The sequence below is a fragment of the Dreissena polymorpha genome, chromosome 11 (genome assembly GCF_020536995.1).
Source record: "Dreissena polymorpha isolate Duluth1 chromosome 11, UMN_Dpol_1.0, whole genome shotgun sequence".
Lineage (NCBI taxonomy): Eukaryota > Metazoa > Mollusca > Bivalvia > Myida > Dreissenidae > Dreissena > Dreissena polymorpha.
In genome coordinates this window covers 76,778,080-76,796,284 of record NC_068365.1, presented here as the reverse complement: position 1 = coordinate 76,796,284, position 18,205 = coordinate 76,778,080, and the positions used below count along the sequence as shown (strand labels likewise).

Sequence of the window (18,205 nt, the reverse complement as noted above, 5' to 3'; positions counted from 1 at the left end):
ACACGTTGTCATTGACTTACTTGTTTGTACACGGATTTCAACTAAATTACAATTTGCCAATTTATTACTTCGTTTATGCAGCATATGTATATGTTAAATTAAATGCCTTTATTTGTGTGAACTAATTTTGTTTACGATAAAAAAGTATTTATCTTCAACATAATGTTTTAACCATCATTCACAACGTAAGTCACTGTGATCATTGTAAGGAAACATATTTTATAAATAAAACGACGTTCACGCAAACCTCTGAAATCGTAATCAGCGCACACTTGTACAAACTGTTCCGCCCAATATCATAATCTGAAAAATATCCAAACTCGTTTGATGTAGCATATTGATGACGTAAACCCCCAATATGGTCTGAATGAGGCACTTGTTAACGTTAGTTTATCCCATATAAATAAATATAATGTTTCCAAATTGACATAAACGGTAGGAATATTACAATTTCACAACTTTATTAGTTTGAAGTCCCTAAAACAAAAAATTACTACGCATTATCCAAACAATTAAACGTTATATAAGATGCATGATGCATAATTGCTATAATAATATTCCTAGCGTTTATTTTCAAAATGTGTAGGTTAATGCTGATCGTTAAGCATTCAAACGTCACGTAAAATACATGAACACACATTATCACTCATTTCAACAGTAGAAGGCACAATTTACAAACTCTTATCTCTTAACCAAGATATATGTATTAGTATAAGGTTGGCTTTATCCACCAACCGCACCAAACTATTCAAACACAAACATGTTCGATATAATATAAGAAATAGAAAACCTCACTTCAGGCCCAATGTGTGTGCAGTATTCGACTCTAGCGTCACAAGGTACATTTGATGGAGACCTTGTTCTAGACGTTGTCGTGTTTGTGATTAATAAAAGCGAAATTATTAGATTCAATAGCCTTTGTAACCCTTAATTCTTTGCATTGACAGTTGCAAGGCCAGTTTTAATCATGCTATGCGTCTATTTGTGTTTTTTTTTGTTATAAATGTAGTGTATAAGAACACGATTTTCTCTTTTGATAGAGTTTCTCGAGAAATCATTTGATGTAATGAACACTTATTTAGCAACGGGTTTGTTTCCCGTTGTTTATATTGCACATGATTCAATCTTCTACAGGTTGTCACACTAATTTCTACGATATCTTGTGCAGGACCAAATATTACGGTACTGCTTATTTTCCGTAGTGTTTCAATAACAGAAACTTGTTTTATAGACCGCACGTTTTTTTAATTTAAATATTTATAATGAGTAGGCAATGGATCGTGTTTTAAATCTGAATTGAAAACATCACTATGATTTGGAGTTAAATCGATAGCATTGTCACATTGAATATTTTTGTCTTCCCAGTTACCACATACCTCAACTGTGTATACCCAGTCTCCAAATACCACAACTGTGTCTATCCAGTCTCTGCCTACCACAACTGTGTCTACCAGATCTCCAAATACCACAACTGTGTCTACCCAGTCTCTACCTGCCACAACAGTGTCTACCCAATCTCCTTATACCACAACTGTATCTACCCGATCTTGTTATACCACAACTGTGTCTGCCCAGTCTCCCCATACCACAACAGTGTCAAACATGTCTCCACATACCACAACTGTGTCTTCCAAAACTCCGGGTAAATATTTTAATAATTAAATAATCGGTGAGACTTTAAACATGTTTGAGTCTATGTTTAATTAAGTCATTTAATTGTGTTTGCTCACATTTCAAGAAGTTTACGGGAACATTTCATGGAAACCTTGGCATTTTGATGACCTAGTAATAACGTCATATCACCGTTAAGTCCGCCTCATTTATTGACCATTTTGTTGACGGTCTTAATTGTGGAACCACATCAAAAGAGTTCCGGTAGTTTCTTATTATACTTCAATGTTTTAATCAGTTAACATATTTATTCAAATCACTGATGTGATATATGTTATGTTTGACTGAACTAATTCTTGATGTAGAAAGACGTTTTGTGTTTGAAAGACAAATCATATTTCTACATGACCTTTTGATAAACTTCCAATTTACACTTGCGATATGAATTTATATGTATACAATTACGGAGACACTCAGTCGGTATTCATAAACGCGACACAACACTAAATTCATACTAGTCATGCTTGTACTAAAATCACCTATGTCATGATTTATAAACCACCTGTCTTAACCATAATGAAATAATTATTATGTAATAATCACATACATTCTTTCTTTTTGTTTGTTAAATATGGAGGTTATTCGTTGCCAAAAATCAAGCCTTGTCTACATGACAATTTATACTTAGATCGCACTGAACAGATTTGTTTAAATATGATATGTTGCTTGTAATCGGTCTTTTGATTTCTGTATCTCAGTTTTACAAGTTCAATTTCCACTTTTAACTTTGAAGTTGACATCTTTCAAATTAGTGAACCTGCAATTCGCTTATGTAACTTTCAAAACTAAATTCGCCGCATGTATCAAATCGTCGCTGTTCTTCAAAAACCGCGTAAGTCAAATTTGGCGCAAATTGTTATTTGTTTTTATAAGAACGGCGGGTTCATGGGTCATTTTCTGCGAAAATACTGGATTTCATATCCAATTGGAAGGCATAGTTATGAGCACGTGAGAAAATCCTGAACACTCATTGGTGCACTAATTGTTTCTGCAAAATCTGCGTAATTTAATTTTGCCAGCTTTTCAAAAAACTTTTTAAAAATATTTTTTGAAGTTTTAAAATTTATTAATTTAGATTGTCTTAGTCAAAATGGGCATACTTTTTATTTATGAAAATATAAAAGCCCGTAGTTGTCATTTAAATTCTAAAACTGGACTTACGCAGTTTTCGCTTTAATATTTGGTTCATTTTTTAGACTATCTAAATTATTATATTAAAAAATGTTTTTTTTGCCTATTGAAAAGTTGTAAAAATGTACTTACGCGGTTTTCGAAGAACAGCAACGAAATGTACGTACACGGCACGCTAAACACAGTACACCTTACCGTTGGTGAAATGAAACTGCATCAGCTATCACTCTAAGTTGACAACTTCACACTTGACTTTTACAAACATAGGCGATTAACATAAGTAGACGATTTTGCAACTTCCATATATGGCAATTTTTACGGAAATAACCGAGGATAAAGAGGAGGAGCCAACATTCATGACATAAAGGTAAGTAAGGTAACTTTGAATTATTGATGATGCACGGCACTAACTACTGTATAGTGTTCGCACACTAATGTGACAAAAACAAGTTATATGTTTATTTATCAGATAAGGGGTAGCGGGTAAAATCGCTATACATATGCATGCTCGGCAACTTTTGTTGTAACCCCCGTATCTTGAATAAAAGTTTGAAATCGAAAGTATGGTGTTTATTTTTAGACCCAACATTGCATTGTCCCTGCCTGATTAACGTGTGTTGACTGCAAAGGCTTATCTGGGACGACACTTTTCGCACATACATTATGCCCAGTTTTCTCAGAACGCGACTCAATAATTCACTCTTATTTACTCTTGTTATAATAAAATTGTTGCAATTGAGTGAATTGTTTACTTCGTACATACCCAAGCAGGTCGTTTGTTGAAAGGGTTTGCAGAATTAGCAGGCATTGACTGACATGAATCAGTTTTAATGGGCTCAGTGAAGAATTAACTACATTTGAAGCTTTAGTGGAACCACCTGTTCTTGTTCTCCCCCCCCCCCCCCTCCGTAAAAAACAAGATCTCTTTGGCACTGGTCAGACTGGGACTCAGGGTGTTCTATATCCATTTTAACATTCCTCATAATGTTTAGAAGGGTAAAACATATCCATAATGACATTGATCACAGTTTATACAGTTTATACCAATTCAAACACATCAGTGTTACATTAATATTACAGGCACTCACTTGTTGTTATTAATATTGCCTGGAGCTAAGAAAAACTACTTTTCAAAAACAAAAGTGCGAACGAACTTACAATATTATTTGAGGGCTCAATACAGGAAACAACACACGTCACTCTAGGAGAACCGACACCGGTCTGAACATAATGGTATTGACTGATATATGAACTTATTTACTTATTTATTTATTCGTTATCTATTTTACTTGTATTGTTATCCACTATCTACTCTGCTTGTATTATTATTCATTATCTACACTACTTTTATCATTATTAATTTTCTAAACAACTCGCATTAATTTCTATCTACTCTACTGAACATATGGAGACATTTATCTATTGAACGTTATAGATTTTGAACCCCGAGTAAGGAAAGTAACTGCTACACTGCGCCTAACGAAACACCAAAAATACCCAAACATATTGGCAGGGGCAACTTTAACACTAGTAAATGGAAACTTAATAAAGAATGAACCAGAACAACAAAAACTCAAAAGCAAAGTCAACATAAGTTAGCAAACAATACATATAGATACATATAGACCTAAACTATTGAGTCAACTTTTATCAACTTTTAAAATAAGATATCAGGTATAAAAGAAGCAATATTATTTAAGGGCTAAATATATCCGATAATTAATACCCTGATGTTGATTCTCGACACCAAATGACTGATTGAGTGACTTTGTGATTGAGTGACTGACTGTGAGTGAGTGAGGCAGGGAGTGAAGGAGTGAGTGACTGAGTGACTGACTAAATGAGTGAGTGAGTGAGTGAGTGAGTGAGTGACTGATTGACTGAATGAGTGAGTGAGTAAGTTACTTATACTTGCAGTATAAGCACGTGCAGTACTTTGATTTATTTGTAGTTTTTAGTTAAGTTTATTAGATAATACAGTAGGCAATATGCCCATAAGTATACATGAAATATCAAATACAATAAGCAAAAACACAGAGTCACAGGTCATTCGAATCATAGACATCAAAAATACATCGGTACAATGTAAAGCAAAGTATTGGATATTTTATAAGACAATATACAGCAAGAGGCTGTGCATAAGTATATACAAAAGTCCTACCCTAATCATAATACGTATTAAAAGTATTTCTTATTTCCCATGCTTTAAAAATAAACATAGCTAAATTTTTAACTATATTGCTATTTTGAGAGGTCAATAAATATATAAACTTTAACATATTTGGTCTTACGTAATAACATGGTTCTAAATAAGCTTTTCTTACATCAGTATATAATGTACACTCCATAACAAAGTGGAATTCGTCTTCCAAGACATTGCATAAAGTACATTGTCTTTCTTCATAAGGAATAGCTATTGGTTTTTGCCATCTACCCGTTTCAACTTTAAGCTTATGTGTAGAGACTCTTAATCTAGAGAGAGCCATTCTGTACTTTGGGATATTTACATCACTTAAATAGGATTTAAATTTAAAATCGGATATTAATATGTATGTTTTTGCTCTAGTTGATTCACTCAATTCGGTTGTCCAATTTTGTATAAACATATCTGTAACTCTAACTCTAAAAATTTTCAAAAATATTTCTACATCCCCTACCCCTTGGTTCAGCCACACATCGTTAAAACCACAATTATCTAATAGACTTTTTACCATGTAGGCCCAAGATCTGTTATTAGGGTACGTTTCTAATTCTCGGAACATAATATCATAAACTAGTTTTACATATTTAATACCATGTGTGTTTACTATCTTTAACCATTATCTAATTACATTAATGCTATGTCTGACGGATAAAGACGTTCTTCCTAGTTCTCCATATATAAAGTTATTCTGTGTTTGCCTTCGTACTCCTAATAATAATTTGCAATAATTTATATGTATTCGTTCTATCTTTATATTGCTCTGTAAACCCCATATTTCGGACCCATAACTTAAAACCGGATAAACTAATTTATCAAATATTTCTAATCTGTGTTGTATTGTAATGTTATAAAATTTCGACATATATTGTCTTAATTTAAAAATAGCTTTCAAAGATTGTCCACACAGACTATCAAACGTTTTAGAAAAAGAGCCCCCTGAGGAAAAGACAAAACCCAAGTATGTAAAGTTATCAACAATTTCTAATACATTGTTATTATATAAAAATCTCATATTTTGTCTAAGTCTTTCTCCTTTTTTAAAAACCATGACTTTAGTTTTTTGTGTATTAACCGTTAACTTCCATCGATCACAGTACTGTTTTAACAAATCTAATCCTATCTGTAAGCCAGTTTCACTTTCTGAAAACAAAACAATATCGTCAGCATATAACATTATTAATAATTTTAAGGTGTCTAGATTTATTCCATCATAATTATTTGTCAGCAAATATTCCTCAATGACATTCAAATACATTGCAAATAAAAATGGAGACAATGATTCACCCTGACGTACCCCTAACAGGCATGTAAAACTATCGCTAACCTCATTGTCATATTTTACCATTGACTTAACAATACTATACATTGAACGAATAATGTTTAATATTTTCCCTCTAATACCAAGCTTTATCAGTTTATACCACAGAATATCTCTTACTACGTAATCAAATGCTTTTGTAAAATCTATAAATGCTACAAATAGTTTCTTTTTCTTAAATAATAAATGCTGTATTACGTTTTGCAATACAAAAATATTATCTATTGTGCCCATGTTTTGTCTAAATCCTGCCTGAGCCTCAATGTAAACATTATACTTTTCCGCCCAGATTGTTAGCCGGTCATTTAAAACTTTTGTAAATAATTTGCCTAGTGCACTCAATAAAGTTATACCCCTGTAGTTATTCGTATTATTAACATAACCTTTCTTATGCAATGGGACCACATAACCCTCTGACCATGTTTCCGGGAAGTAACCCGAATAAAAAAAAATATTAAATAATGTGCAAAGAACTGTCGCGAAGATGTCTATTTCACATCCATACTTAAAAAAAAATCGTTAAGGTTCATGGGGGGGGGGATAAAATTCATTAAAAATTCGCTTTGGTTTTTCTTCATTCAATGTGGTACAATATTGTCAAACTATATATCATTTTAAAGCTAAAGACGGATAGAATAACATAAACACATTTTTGACATTCAATATTTGTGTGCTTTATTCATATTTTGGTTTAAAACCAATACATTTTTACACAAATTTACAAAATCTCAATCTAAAGTTAGGAAGGATATGCACTACCTTAAGTTGAATAAATACAAAGCTATATACATATACAAGGTCAAGTTAGCAACATTTCACAGAAAATTATTGTCATAAAACAACACATGAGTTTTAATTCAACTGCCTATTTGGGATAAATTTCCTAAACAAAGTTCTAAAAATAACTAAAACGTAACTACTTTTTAAAAATCAAGGTATGGTGGATAATAAGAGTCACAATTCTTTTTCAAAGGCTTAACAATTTTGTTATTTACCTCTCAACCAAATTGCAAATTTAAACCATCTCAAATTGAAATAGATTGCAGACGACATATAAAATTGTAAAGGAATATAAAAAAAATTGGCAAACCGATTGATTTTATATTTCGATTCCTTCTACCCATTTTGAAAGCGTGGCCCTCGCTGTGCTCCGTAGAAAAACGTGCAAAACAAATCGGTCGAAACCACGTGCAGTGGTGAGAAAACCGGGTATGTGTATACACATTCCTGAGAAAACACAAACTTATTTTGACAGTTGGTTCGCAACTAGTAAAACAACTATTAACATTAATCAGCAAGAGATCGCACTCAATAACAGAAATGACCACGTAGAGATATCATCACTTTCCCTATTTCAAATATTTTCCAGCTGAAAATTGTCCCCCACACGTCGTTTTTAGTTTATTTGTATTGTTTTTCTGGAGCCGAAGTGCATCTCACAGAATATCCATCTAACTTCCGTTGTTTTCACTTTCGTTATTAAAAACTTTGTTTAAAAGAATTATTTCTCCTTTTAGATTGTTAAAGCGATGTGTTATTATATATTATCAATAGAATAGTATAACGTGATAAATTTAACGGAGTTACGTATCGATCTTTCTGTCAGTCTGTAAGCGTACTATTTTATGCGCAATAATATAAGTATGGTGATTCGACAACAATTGTAAACATTGGTGAAATGCTTCTTACATAGTTATTCTTTTGAGTGTTTATGAGGTCTGATCGTGCAGTTTGTAAACATCAACGGAAAGATTACAATCCAATGCATTTGTCATCGTCAACCGTTTGGAATGTCAATAAGGCGATGAGTGAGTTTTTAGCATGTTTCTTTCTTTTTTATGAATTTACAAATGGCTGCCCCCATGGTGATGAAATGACATGTGTTCGATTTTTGATATTTCTAGATATGTAAACTTTTTTTACTATTTAAGCGTAACTTGCCCTCGTCAATGTCGATATTATTCACTAGTAATATAATTTTCCGCCGAAATACGTGGAATAAACATGATTCAGATTTTTGAAAATAATGTATATTTTAGTGTTAAAATCGCTTAGTATTTTGATTGATTTTGTGGATGATATGATACGTTGATGTACAAAATTGGTAGCAGTTTGGAGGAAAAACATCCTTTAAAGCATATATATATACATTTTCAATGTGGCACTCTTCCTTTAGTCAAATTTGAGTTCAATGCTTGGGGTCCCACATTTTTCAAAATGAAACCTCTACATGAACCTTAAGGAAGTTATCTGGACCACCCGATTTGCCATTTTTTAGTTTTTTACATTTTTTTATTTCATGCGTGGTAATAATATTATTCAATTCTTCAAACATTATGTTTAATTCTCCCCCTAGATATCTCTCGTTAAAATATAAAATGTCTTCATCTGGCTGAAAAACACAGAATCGGGATCATTTACCGATTTAAAATAATTTAAAAAATCATCTGATGACAATGAACTAGTATTGCCCACAACCGATTCTTTTAACATTTTCCAGTATAACTTTGCATTATTTTGTCTGCCTAATTCCTATTTATGCGTTTGCAGTTTATCATAATCATATTTTTTATTTCTATCACATTTTTTATAATTTGATCTTGCTGTCACCAGGTCCCTCCTTGTTTCATCGCAAGGATTATTTTTGTAATAATTAAGAGAAGTATAATAATAATTCTTTAAATTTTTACACTCGTGGTCAAAGTATACACCATCCTTATTGTGATTTTGATTAAAAAAATTACTATGTAAATTTTGTTTAAATATAGGCTTACATACCCCATCCAATATATATGTAAAAGTTTTAGAATTTAAATCTAAATCCTCATGTGAGTTTGACAAAAGAATGTTTCCACAAAGAGATTCAAAATGTATAGTGTTTTCTTCCGAGCTTAATACATTCATGTACAAATCTTTTTTACTATCATCCCATTTATATTTGTATAACAATTTAACATGATCCCCTTTTTTTGACATTAACAAAATTATCCAATGTGTGCATATTTAAACTAAACGAGATAACACAGTGATCGGACACAATATTAGGATCGTAAATGTCAAATGTTTTAAACAGTTTAAGAACATCGCTTTTACACAAAACATAATCGACAACGCTACACCCATGTGAGTTTACACATGTGAATCTAGCAATGCCTTTATTTGTACCACAGCGGCCGTTTACAATCCTTAAACCTGTCGATATACAAAAATCTAGTAATATTTTGCCATATTCATTTACTGTTTCATCTTGACTGTTTCTTTCGATTGCATCATCCATAACATAATCATCTGGCAACATGTCTAAAATATGATTATTTTCATATACTGCATAATCTGGCTTAATCCCCACCCGTGCATTTAAATCCCCACACATTATAAATTTACAATCATTACCATACTCCTGTTCAAAATAAATCATATCATTTGTTAATATATCAAAGATATTACCATCATTTAGGATTTCCCTACTACTACCTTGAGGCACATTATATATCAAACAAAGAAAAACTTCATTCTGCAAGCCAAATAAATTACCCTTCAATTTAAGCCACATTATACCATCATCAGTGCATTTCACACATTCAACATAATTAAATAAACGTTCGTGTACATATGCTATTACCCCACCACTGTCCCTCCTTGCACCTAATGTTTTGTTTTTTCTATTTAACACGAAATAATTAAAACCGGCGACATCATATAACAAACTATCATTTCCCCACGTTTCAGTAAATAACAAAATATCGTGTACTAAATAACTGTTGAATTTCAGATATGTCTAATTTATTGTAGGATTTCCCTTTCAGTCCTTCAATGTTAAAAACACAAAACTTGACCTCTCGTAACGCCTCATCGCTGTCCTACTTTCGAGCCGTGTTCTGCCTCGTTGCTTTTGGGCTGTCAATTTTATGGGATCCCACGTAGGTTTTCTCAGTAGATCTATTTTTAGGATTCGCTGCAACGGAACTTTTGATTGGAGGATTTACATCGCTTGTCGTGTTTACATTTCTGGAGTTTGAGATCATGTGTTGTTTGGTGTTTTTATCGATGTGATTGGTAGTGACAGCTTCTGCGTACGACTGATCTTGTTGGAGTTTACGTTCCGTGTACAACCGAGGTATGTGTTCACGTTTTTTAAGCTCAGTTAGTTCGATGTCATGTGTTATTGTTTTGTTTACATTCTCGGTGTCTTGTAATTCGGATGTTTTCCCCGAACAATTTGAGTCTTCAACAATTTCGCTCTCACTTTCACTTTCGCTGATAGCCGTGCTTATCTCATCATCTATCACTGTATCTGCCGAGTACACACTTTCTTCTTTGCCTGTGTTTTGAGGTATTTTATTTTCATTTTTATCCGTGTTTCCTACCACTAATCTATCATTACCTAGAACTTGAAACCATTCGGGAAACATGTCTATAATTGTTCTGCCATTTACACATAGCCTTGCTGTGTATTTAATTTGCACCTTGTGCCTATTCGTTCTAGCATTTCTTGCTTCTTGAGATTTAAACAAGCTTGATCGTGCTTTAGATATCTCTTTAGGGTACTGCCTATCAAGTCCAAATGGGCTCCCTTTTAGTTTATATGCATTTTCCATAATTGTCTCGGTATCAACGAAATCCCTAAAACGCACTACCATGGGTCTTTTAGCATCTCTACTCTTAGGGTCGAAACGGCCCATTCTATGTGCTCTTTCAATATGCATATCACTTGTGTCAATATCTAGCTCATCGCTAATAAAATTCAAAACAAGTTGAGTGCAGTTACCTTTCAATCTCTCAGTGAGTCCGTATATCACTATGTTATTCCTCATGCTTCTAGACTCTGCATCTATTGATTTGTATGTGAGCACTTTGGAGTTCAGCCTTTGCGCTTCGAGGAGTCTTTCAATTTGAGTAACCCTGTCACTCATTTCTAGGTAACTCTTGTTGATATATTGTATTTCCTTGTTCCATTTGGACCATTTACCTTGCTGGTTTTCAATTTCACTAATTTTTTGATAGTTTTTGATCAGTTGCTCAAATATCGATGTGAGTTTAGTTTATCATCTACTGTCATTTTTGCAAATGAATTTGAGGAAATAGACCCACTTGATCCACTTTTAAATTTTCTCTTCTTTGTTTTGTTTACAATTTCAAACCCGCTATTGGCGCCATTTTGACCTTCCGTATACCTGTTGGTTGTTTCAATGTTATACATCATATTATCCTCACTTTCTGATACATTTCTATCTTCCATACTTTTATTAACACTCCACTATATGAACGTACACACAAAAAATGAATTATTACTCCTTTATATCCTTAAAACATGACTTTTATAAATTCTCTCCTTTTACACGTCTACACGAACCCGTGACCCGTGACTTTGATTTATTTGTATTATTCGGCGTGCATTGATATGCATCTATTTATAATGTATTCTTTACTATTAAGTCACAGCATTATAATGAGCGTATTGGGTGCATAATTTATAAGCGCGTGCTGATAGCCACGTGCAGTATAATTCTTTAAGGGATCAAGGTAACGCAAAACTAGCACCAGATTCGGATTCAGGGAGACAAATCACATAGATTTGACTATGTTATTGTACTGGAATTTGAGGAAAACTGGATTTTGAGCTTCTGTTAAAAGTGTGCTGCATTCTTATCGAATTTAATCATTTAAACTCAATAATTCAATAAAAGGGTTCAAAACATATATTGATTATAACGTTTTTATTTTTTATAAGTTTTCAAAAAAAAAATCTCAAACTTTTTAACAACACTATAAACTGTTTATGTTTTAATTAAAAAAAATGAAAACAATTGTTATATGATACATATGTATTTTTTTTTTAAATAACTTTTTTTGTGTTTTTTTTTCATTTTTTATCTTTTAAATAACACTATAAACTGTTTACGTTTTATTAACGTTGTTGTATTTCAAGCATAAATAAAACAGTTATAAATGTTATTTTCTCATTATGCGACTCATATCTAATGCAGATACTACTGCGTACACTTTCCATCAGAGTAGGCAATATTTACAAGGACATGGGTGCGTGGGAAAATTATAAAGAGCACGACCTGTATATGCATGAAAACAGCTATTCAATCTGCTGAGGGTTGACCTAGTTATCAGACCGATGTAAACAGATGGGCTATAAAATCATGTACAGGAAAAATGTGCACAATTATTCAACGTGCGTGCGTGCGTGTGAGCGAACGAGCGTGTGTATGTGTGTGTGTGTGTGTGTGTGTGTGTGTGTGTGTGTGTGTGTGTGTGTGTGTGTGTGTGTGTGTGTGTGTGTGTGTGTGTGTGTGTGTGTGTGTGTGTGTGTGTGTGTGTGTGTGCGTGCGCGTGCGCGTGTTCGTGCGTGCGTGCGTGCGTACTTATGTACGTACGTACGTACGTATGTATGTTTGTATGTATGTATGGAACATCGATTAAATAAACATCAAAAAATTAAATTGATTACAAATTTGAATGCACTTTTTTCTTTATTCTTCAAGTCCTAAATATTGCAAAACGTGGCAAAATGGATGCCTATATATAAGTTAGCGGAAAATTGTCTACCTTACCTATGTATTTGTGTAGTTAACATCGATTAAATAAACATCAAATAAATAAATTGATAAAAAATTCGACTGCACTTTTTTCTTTTTGGAACAGACGATAGTCCCGAAGGGGGCACTTATCCGCCCCTTGAATTATTGTGAAGGGGCAGATATCCGCCTACTTAATTCTGACAGGGGGGGGGACTTATCAACCCCTCCAGATTTGATGGGAGGGCACCTCTCCGCCCCCTTAAATTAGGGGGCACCTCTCCGGGAAGCACATCTCCGGGGGCGCCTCTCCGGATACCAGTAAAAACAAATTATAACAACAATATAATCGTTCCAAAAAGCATTTCCTTTCATGCTTATGTTTTATTCAGAAACAGTTACTAAAATTATATTTGATAATGTGCATGATTATCAATAAAAACGATTATTTTGTCAACCTTCTCTATATCACGGTATAGACGCATATCGGTGGCCTTTCTGTCAAAATGCTGCCACTCTGTTCATTCTTTGCTGCCTCTCTGTCATAAACTAGAAAATGGATGATCGTTATTCACAAAACAGGTAAGAAAATCTAAATTTAAAACCCGAACACACATTTGTGCATAAAAAGAGGTGGCCCATGAGTTGAAGCCTATATCCAGCTACAGGTTCACAGTATTCCGCTCGTCCAAATACTTATCACAAACTCTATCGATGACGGAATGATGACGAGGATGGTGGAACAATCGTGCATACATGCCACTTTGATGACTTTTTAACATAGCTTTTCCGATATATGTTAAATATCTAGTGTCATTGATATCATCTTTATGATCACATCTTACGTTCAATGTACACTTTATAGTAATTTTCATCAATTTTACTTAAAAATGCCTACTTTCGCTTACGTGGTGGCACGGAAAGCCTCTCGATCGGCTCACTTTTCTGGCACGGGAAGCCTCACTGGGACTGAGCGTGGGAGCGTTGTTTAGAATTTCGCACAAAGTTCTAGTTCTAGTCACAGGAAACGGACTCGAGAGCATTTCAAATCAGCCTTAGGCTTGAGATTCAATCGGGCTAAAATAAATAAGTTGAAACTAACAAGAAGTTGAGTCATTATCAGTTAGATACTAAATTTCCAACTGGCAAAACTTTTTTAAATTCCAATTTGCTGAGAAAATGTAAAAAAAGAAATACCGTGTATATATTAAGGTAACGTTAAACAGAACATTACATTTTAACTAGAATTCGGGTACAATACGTTAACTACACGTGTGACTCGTTCTTATTCCAGCCGATACAACACGGGCCGATACGATGGCAAGTGATGGTAATCTTTCCAACGATGCTATCGTTGCCATTTCCGTCAACAGTGGGGTCGCCTTAATCCTAATTGTCGTCGTAGTGTCGTGCAGGAGGTTCCGCGCTCTGCGCACAGGGTAAGTCATTACAACTTAAAAATAAATATATTTGAAAACAAACAACAAGTAAATGTTTTAATTGAGCTATTAAAAAAGATATGTTTCTTAAATCATTAGTCAGAAAAGTCATTACACACTCTTTATTGTGTTACAATTGCAAAGATGCAATATCCAATATACCAAAATAGTATTGTTTACTATTGACTTGCTTCCAATCGTATGTTGTTTACACTGGTGTTGCTAAAATATATAAACAATTAAAGCAATCATGTACCACATTTTGCAGGAAATCACACACTTCTGTTGGGCTTCATAGTCCTGCGAACCATACCTTAGACGATACAAATATTGCGTCCTGTCAAAACAACGAGCATGAAGAAGATGATCTTGATGGTACTGTGTACCACAGTATATACGATACTCATATTGCGTCCTCTCATAGCAACGTACACGAAGCACAAGGCTACGAGAGCCTTAGCAGGTATGGCGACCATGACAACCATGCATATTTTGGTATTAGCCCTGCCGACAACACAGTAGTTTTAGAGCTGCGTGACTATGAAATACCCGATAGCCATATGTATCTAGACTTAGAGCCCAGAAACGGAAACACAAATGACGAACACAGATGCGAAAACGTGTAAACACGGTGACCCCGACGATCCTTCCCATAGATGTAACTACAACGACTACAACGAAGATGAAAACGTTACACTTAGATGAACTAGTTTTGGCTGTTTTGTGACGGCCCGGATTACATAGCAGCACATTACGTATTTTAGAATTTAATCAACTTATTTAATATTAGCGCACACGATTTCTAAAATTTACGGGATTGTAATTACCAAAATTGAACCTATATATCTGTTTTATCTTTGCCCTTGTTTAGTGAATATTTTTACCTTTTTAGCTCACCTGACCACCAAAATGCCCAAGGTGAGCAAGTGTGATCACCCTTAAGTCCGGCGTCCGTCGTCGTGTTGTATAAGATGTGTGAAGTGCGACATCAACTGTTCGTCAGAATGTTTATCTGGTCAATATCTAGCCTGACTTTGAATCTGAGTCACATGTGTCCAAAATATAGTCACCATGTCAAATTTTAGAAACAAACATGAAATCATGGCACCATCTAGATGAAGTTGGAATCTGGGTCAGGTGCGTTCAAAAACTTGGCCACCAGGTCAACTCTTAATAAAACCTTTTTACTACTCATGAATTAAGTCATAAATTAAACTTCTGTTACATGTGAGGTAACTCTTATCAATATTAAATACGGCACTGATGTATTGCCAATCATGTGTGGGTTATTGTTATCCGAGGTTCGATTAGGTTCGGGTCCCCTTTCGATAAATGCGACACATGCATCAGTGACAATGTCCATCTAAACGTCTTTCCGTCTGTGCATCTATGGGAAATTGTATGTATCAGTCATAACTTAGCCATATATTTATTGTTTTTTGTAATAACTTTGCACTTACGTCTAACATTATAAGAATACATGTTGAGTGTAGCTCCCGTCTCCCGATCTCAAAGGTCAATGAAATACTGAGGGTTAAAGGTGAACTCAGGCCATAAAACAGCTTGAAAATGCTTGCCATTTCGCAGCCATAACTTTGCCATATCTGGATGTTTGAATAACTAGCCAACAAGTTAACCATCATAAGACGACATATCGCGTGTAACAACCGTCCCTCCACATCGAAGGTCAAGGTCTCATGTAGAGGGTAAAAGTCAAATTTCACCATAAACACATTGCGCTTGAAATAAGCGCAGTTTTGATAAAAAAATGAATGTTTATGCATCTATAAACACATTTCTTGTTCATGTAGGTCTAACCTATTGATCTTTTTTACTAAGTTGGAACCTTCTTCAAGTCTTGAACAATTAGTGTCCGCGAAATAAGGTGAGCGCTTAAGTGCATCGTGACCCTTTTGTTATGGAAAGGTTTAATTCGCCATCAACATTTGTAATTCCTTTTTTTCCTGAGAGATACGACTACCATTTTTTACCAAAATAACGTGTTGTGATAAGTCTGATCAAATGAAGTGCTAGTAGTTTTAATTAATTTTAAAGTGAGAGCAATACATATAAATGTAACTTCATATAACTATGTACAGTTGCATTCATATGTATGTTAAGGTGATTGTAGCTGAGTAACTGATTGATTGGTAGCTGAATAACTGTTTGATTGTATAACTCATGCTCCAAGTTTACAATGCACAACTAAAACAAACTAAACATTCTTTGATTTAATAACAGTGTAATGTATTTTAAATTATTCTAGAAGTTCAAAATAACGCTTAATCTAAAGAACTAATTATATATGAAAATGTTATGGTAAACGGAACCATGTCTAGTTATATATGTAGATATGTATACATGTTTGTGCTTAGGCGAATGCATGCGTGTGTGTGTGTATGTGTGCGCGTGTGTGCGTGCGTGTGCGTGTGTGTGTCTGTTCGTGTGTGCGTAGGGGTGCTGTTTGGGTGGGTGGTTTGGTTAGTGGGTTGTTTGTGGGGTGGATTTGTTTGCATGGGTGTGAAGGTGTGGTTGAAATTTGGTTGGTTTGGGCGGGTTTGATGAGTGTTAAAATGGTGGTGCATGTTTGGGTGTGTGTGTGGTTGGTTGGGTTGGTGGGTGGGTGTTTGGTTGTGGCTGGGTGGGGGTGGGTTTGGTGGGTGTATGTTTGTTTGTGCGTGCGTGTGTGTGTGTGTGTGTGTGTGCGTTTGTCGAAGTTAATCAGGTCCTTCCGCGCCTGAGACTGCATTATGTGAGGCCCCGGAGTGTACCACAAGCACTCCTACTTCCTTAATAGAGTCATTGAATTTGGGACGAATGTTGAATTATAGTTACAATTTAGTGTTTTACTGAAATATATTGAATTCTGGTGTGATCTTGTTCTGTTGGGGAAACACGGAGTACCATGGAGAAACCTCACCTTACCGATATGATGACATCAAAACAGACTCACATGCGCCGGGAACGGAATTTGACCCGGGATCGCCTAGGTGAGAAGCACGCGTACAAACCACAGCAGTTTTCGTTGCGTTGCCACGGTTCTTAGTTTTTTATGTGTATATGAATATGTTGTCAGAATATAAGGAATTTGATAGCGTACCCTCTTTTACGATACAACAGAGTTGATATTAATATTGGACAAGTCAATAATCGTGCCAATATTGTTAGGGAGTAATTATCACAGCCTTGTTATTGTTATGTACTCATTGGATATATTTACACCAAGGTTAGCAATGGTACTTACATTTTCTCACAAAGATGGATTTTTCCAATTCTTAATAATATTTATTTAAAAATATAAACTCGTGTATTGCTCGGAAGAAATGCAAAGTAATCATATTAACTGTATTACAAAATCCAAGTCAATTGTTATCATCAAGAGTTCAAATTGACAAATATATTACCTTGTTAGTTAGCACTAATTGTATGTGTTTATCAAACAGCTGATTACTTGAAATGTATAGCGCAACAAAACATGAAACATCAAATTATTACTTTAGTTGTTTCGTGATGGTCTTTAAAGATGTCTTTATCGTATAACAATAATGGTGGTTGTTGTGAACTTCTATTTTACGACAGATTTTATGAGGTGATATAACTTCGCATGGATGTATTATGTTTTGTCCTGCTCTGCTGAATAGCGTGTCATGTATATGGGCCATGCTCTGTGAAAAGGGGGTTTAATGCATGTGCGTAAAGTGTCGTCTCAGATTAGCCTGTTCATTCCGCACAGGCTAATCAGGAACGACTTTTTCCGCATTAACTTGATTTTTTTCTAACTATCACAGCTTCGCGGAACCGGCTTAAAAGAGCGACGGCCTCACATTTCTCGGGATAATGATCAAGGTAGCACAAAGCGCACGAGAATCAACTGTAGTTGCCGGAGTGTAAAGCGCGTTTATATCTGTGAATACCG

General features: G+C 34.5%; 2 protein-coding genes across 4 annotated transcripts in view; both read left to right on the top strand.

Moving 5' to 3' along the window:
- The window catches only part of LOC127850437 (uncharacterized), a 206,112-nt gene that overhangs the window by 114,137 nt on the left and 73,770 nt on the right, over positions 1-18,205 (top strand). The window lies entirely within an intron of this gene.
- LOC127850435 (uncharacterized) lies at positions 1,440-15,720 on the top strand. Of its 3 annotated transcripts, XM_052383468.1 has the most exons (4): positions 1,440-1,642; positions 14,145-14,289; positions 14,558-14,947; positions 15,182-15,720. In XM_052383468.1, the coding sequence occupies exons 1-3, from the start codon at positions 1,603-1,605 to the stop codon at positions 14,913-14,915; spliced, it is 543 nt and encodes a 180-aa protein (XP_052239428.1). In that variant the 5' UTR covers positions 1,440-1,602; the 3' UTR covers positions 14,916-14,947; positions 15,182-15,720. The 3 variants fall into 3 exon arrangements, with proteins under 3 accessions (XP_052239428.1, XP_052239427.1, XP_052239430.1); XM_052383467.1 differs by lacking the exon at positions 15,182-15,720 and having other exon boundaries at positions 14,558-15,132; XM_052383470.1 differs by lacking the exons at positions 1,440-1,642; positions 15,182-15,720 and adding an exon at positions 10,379-10,440 and having other exon boundaries at positions 14,558-15,132.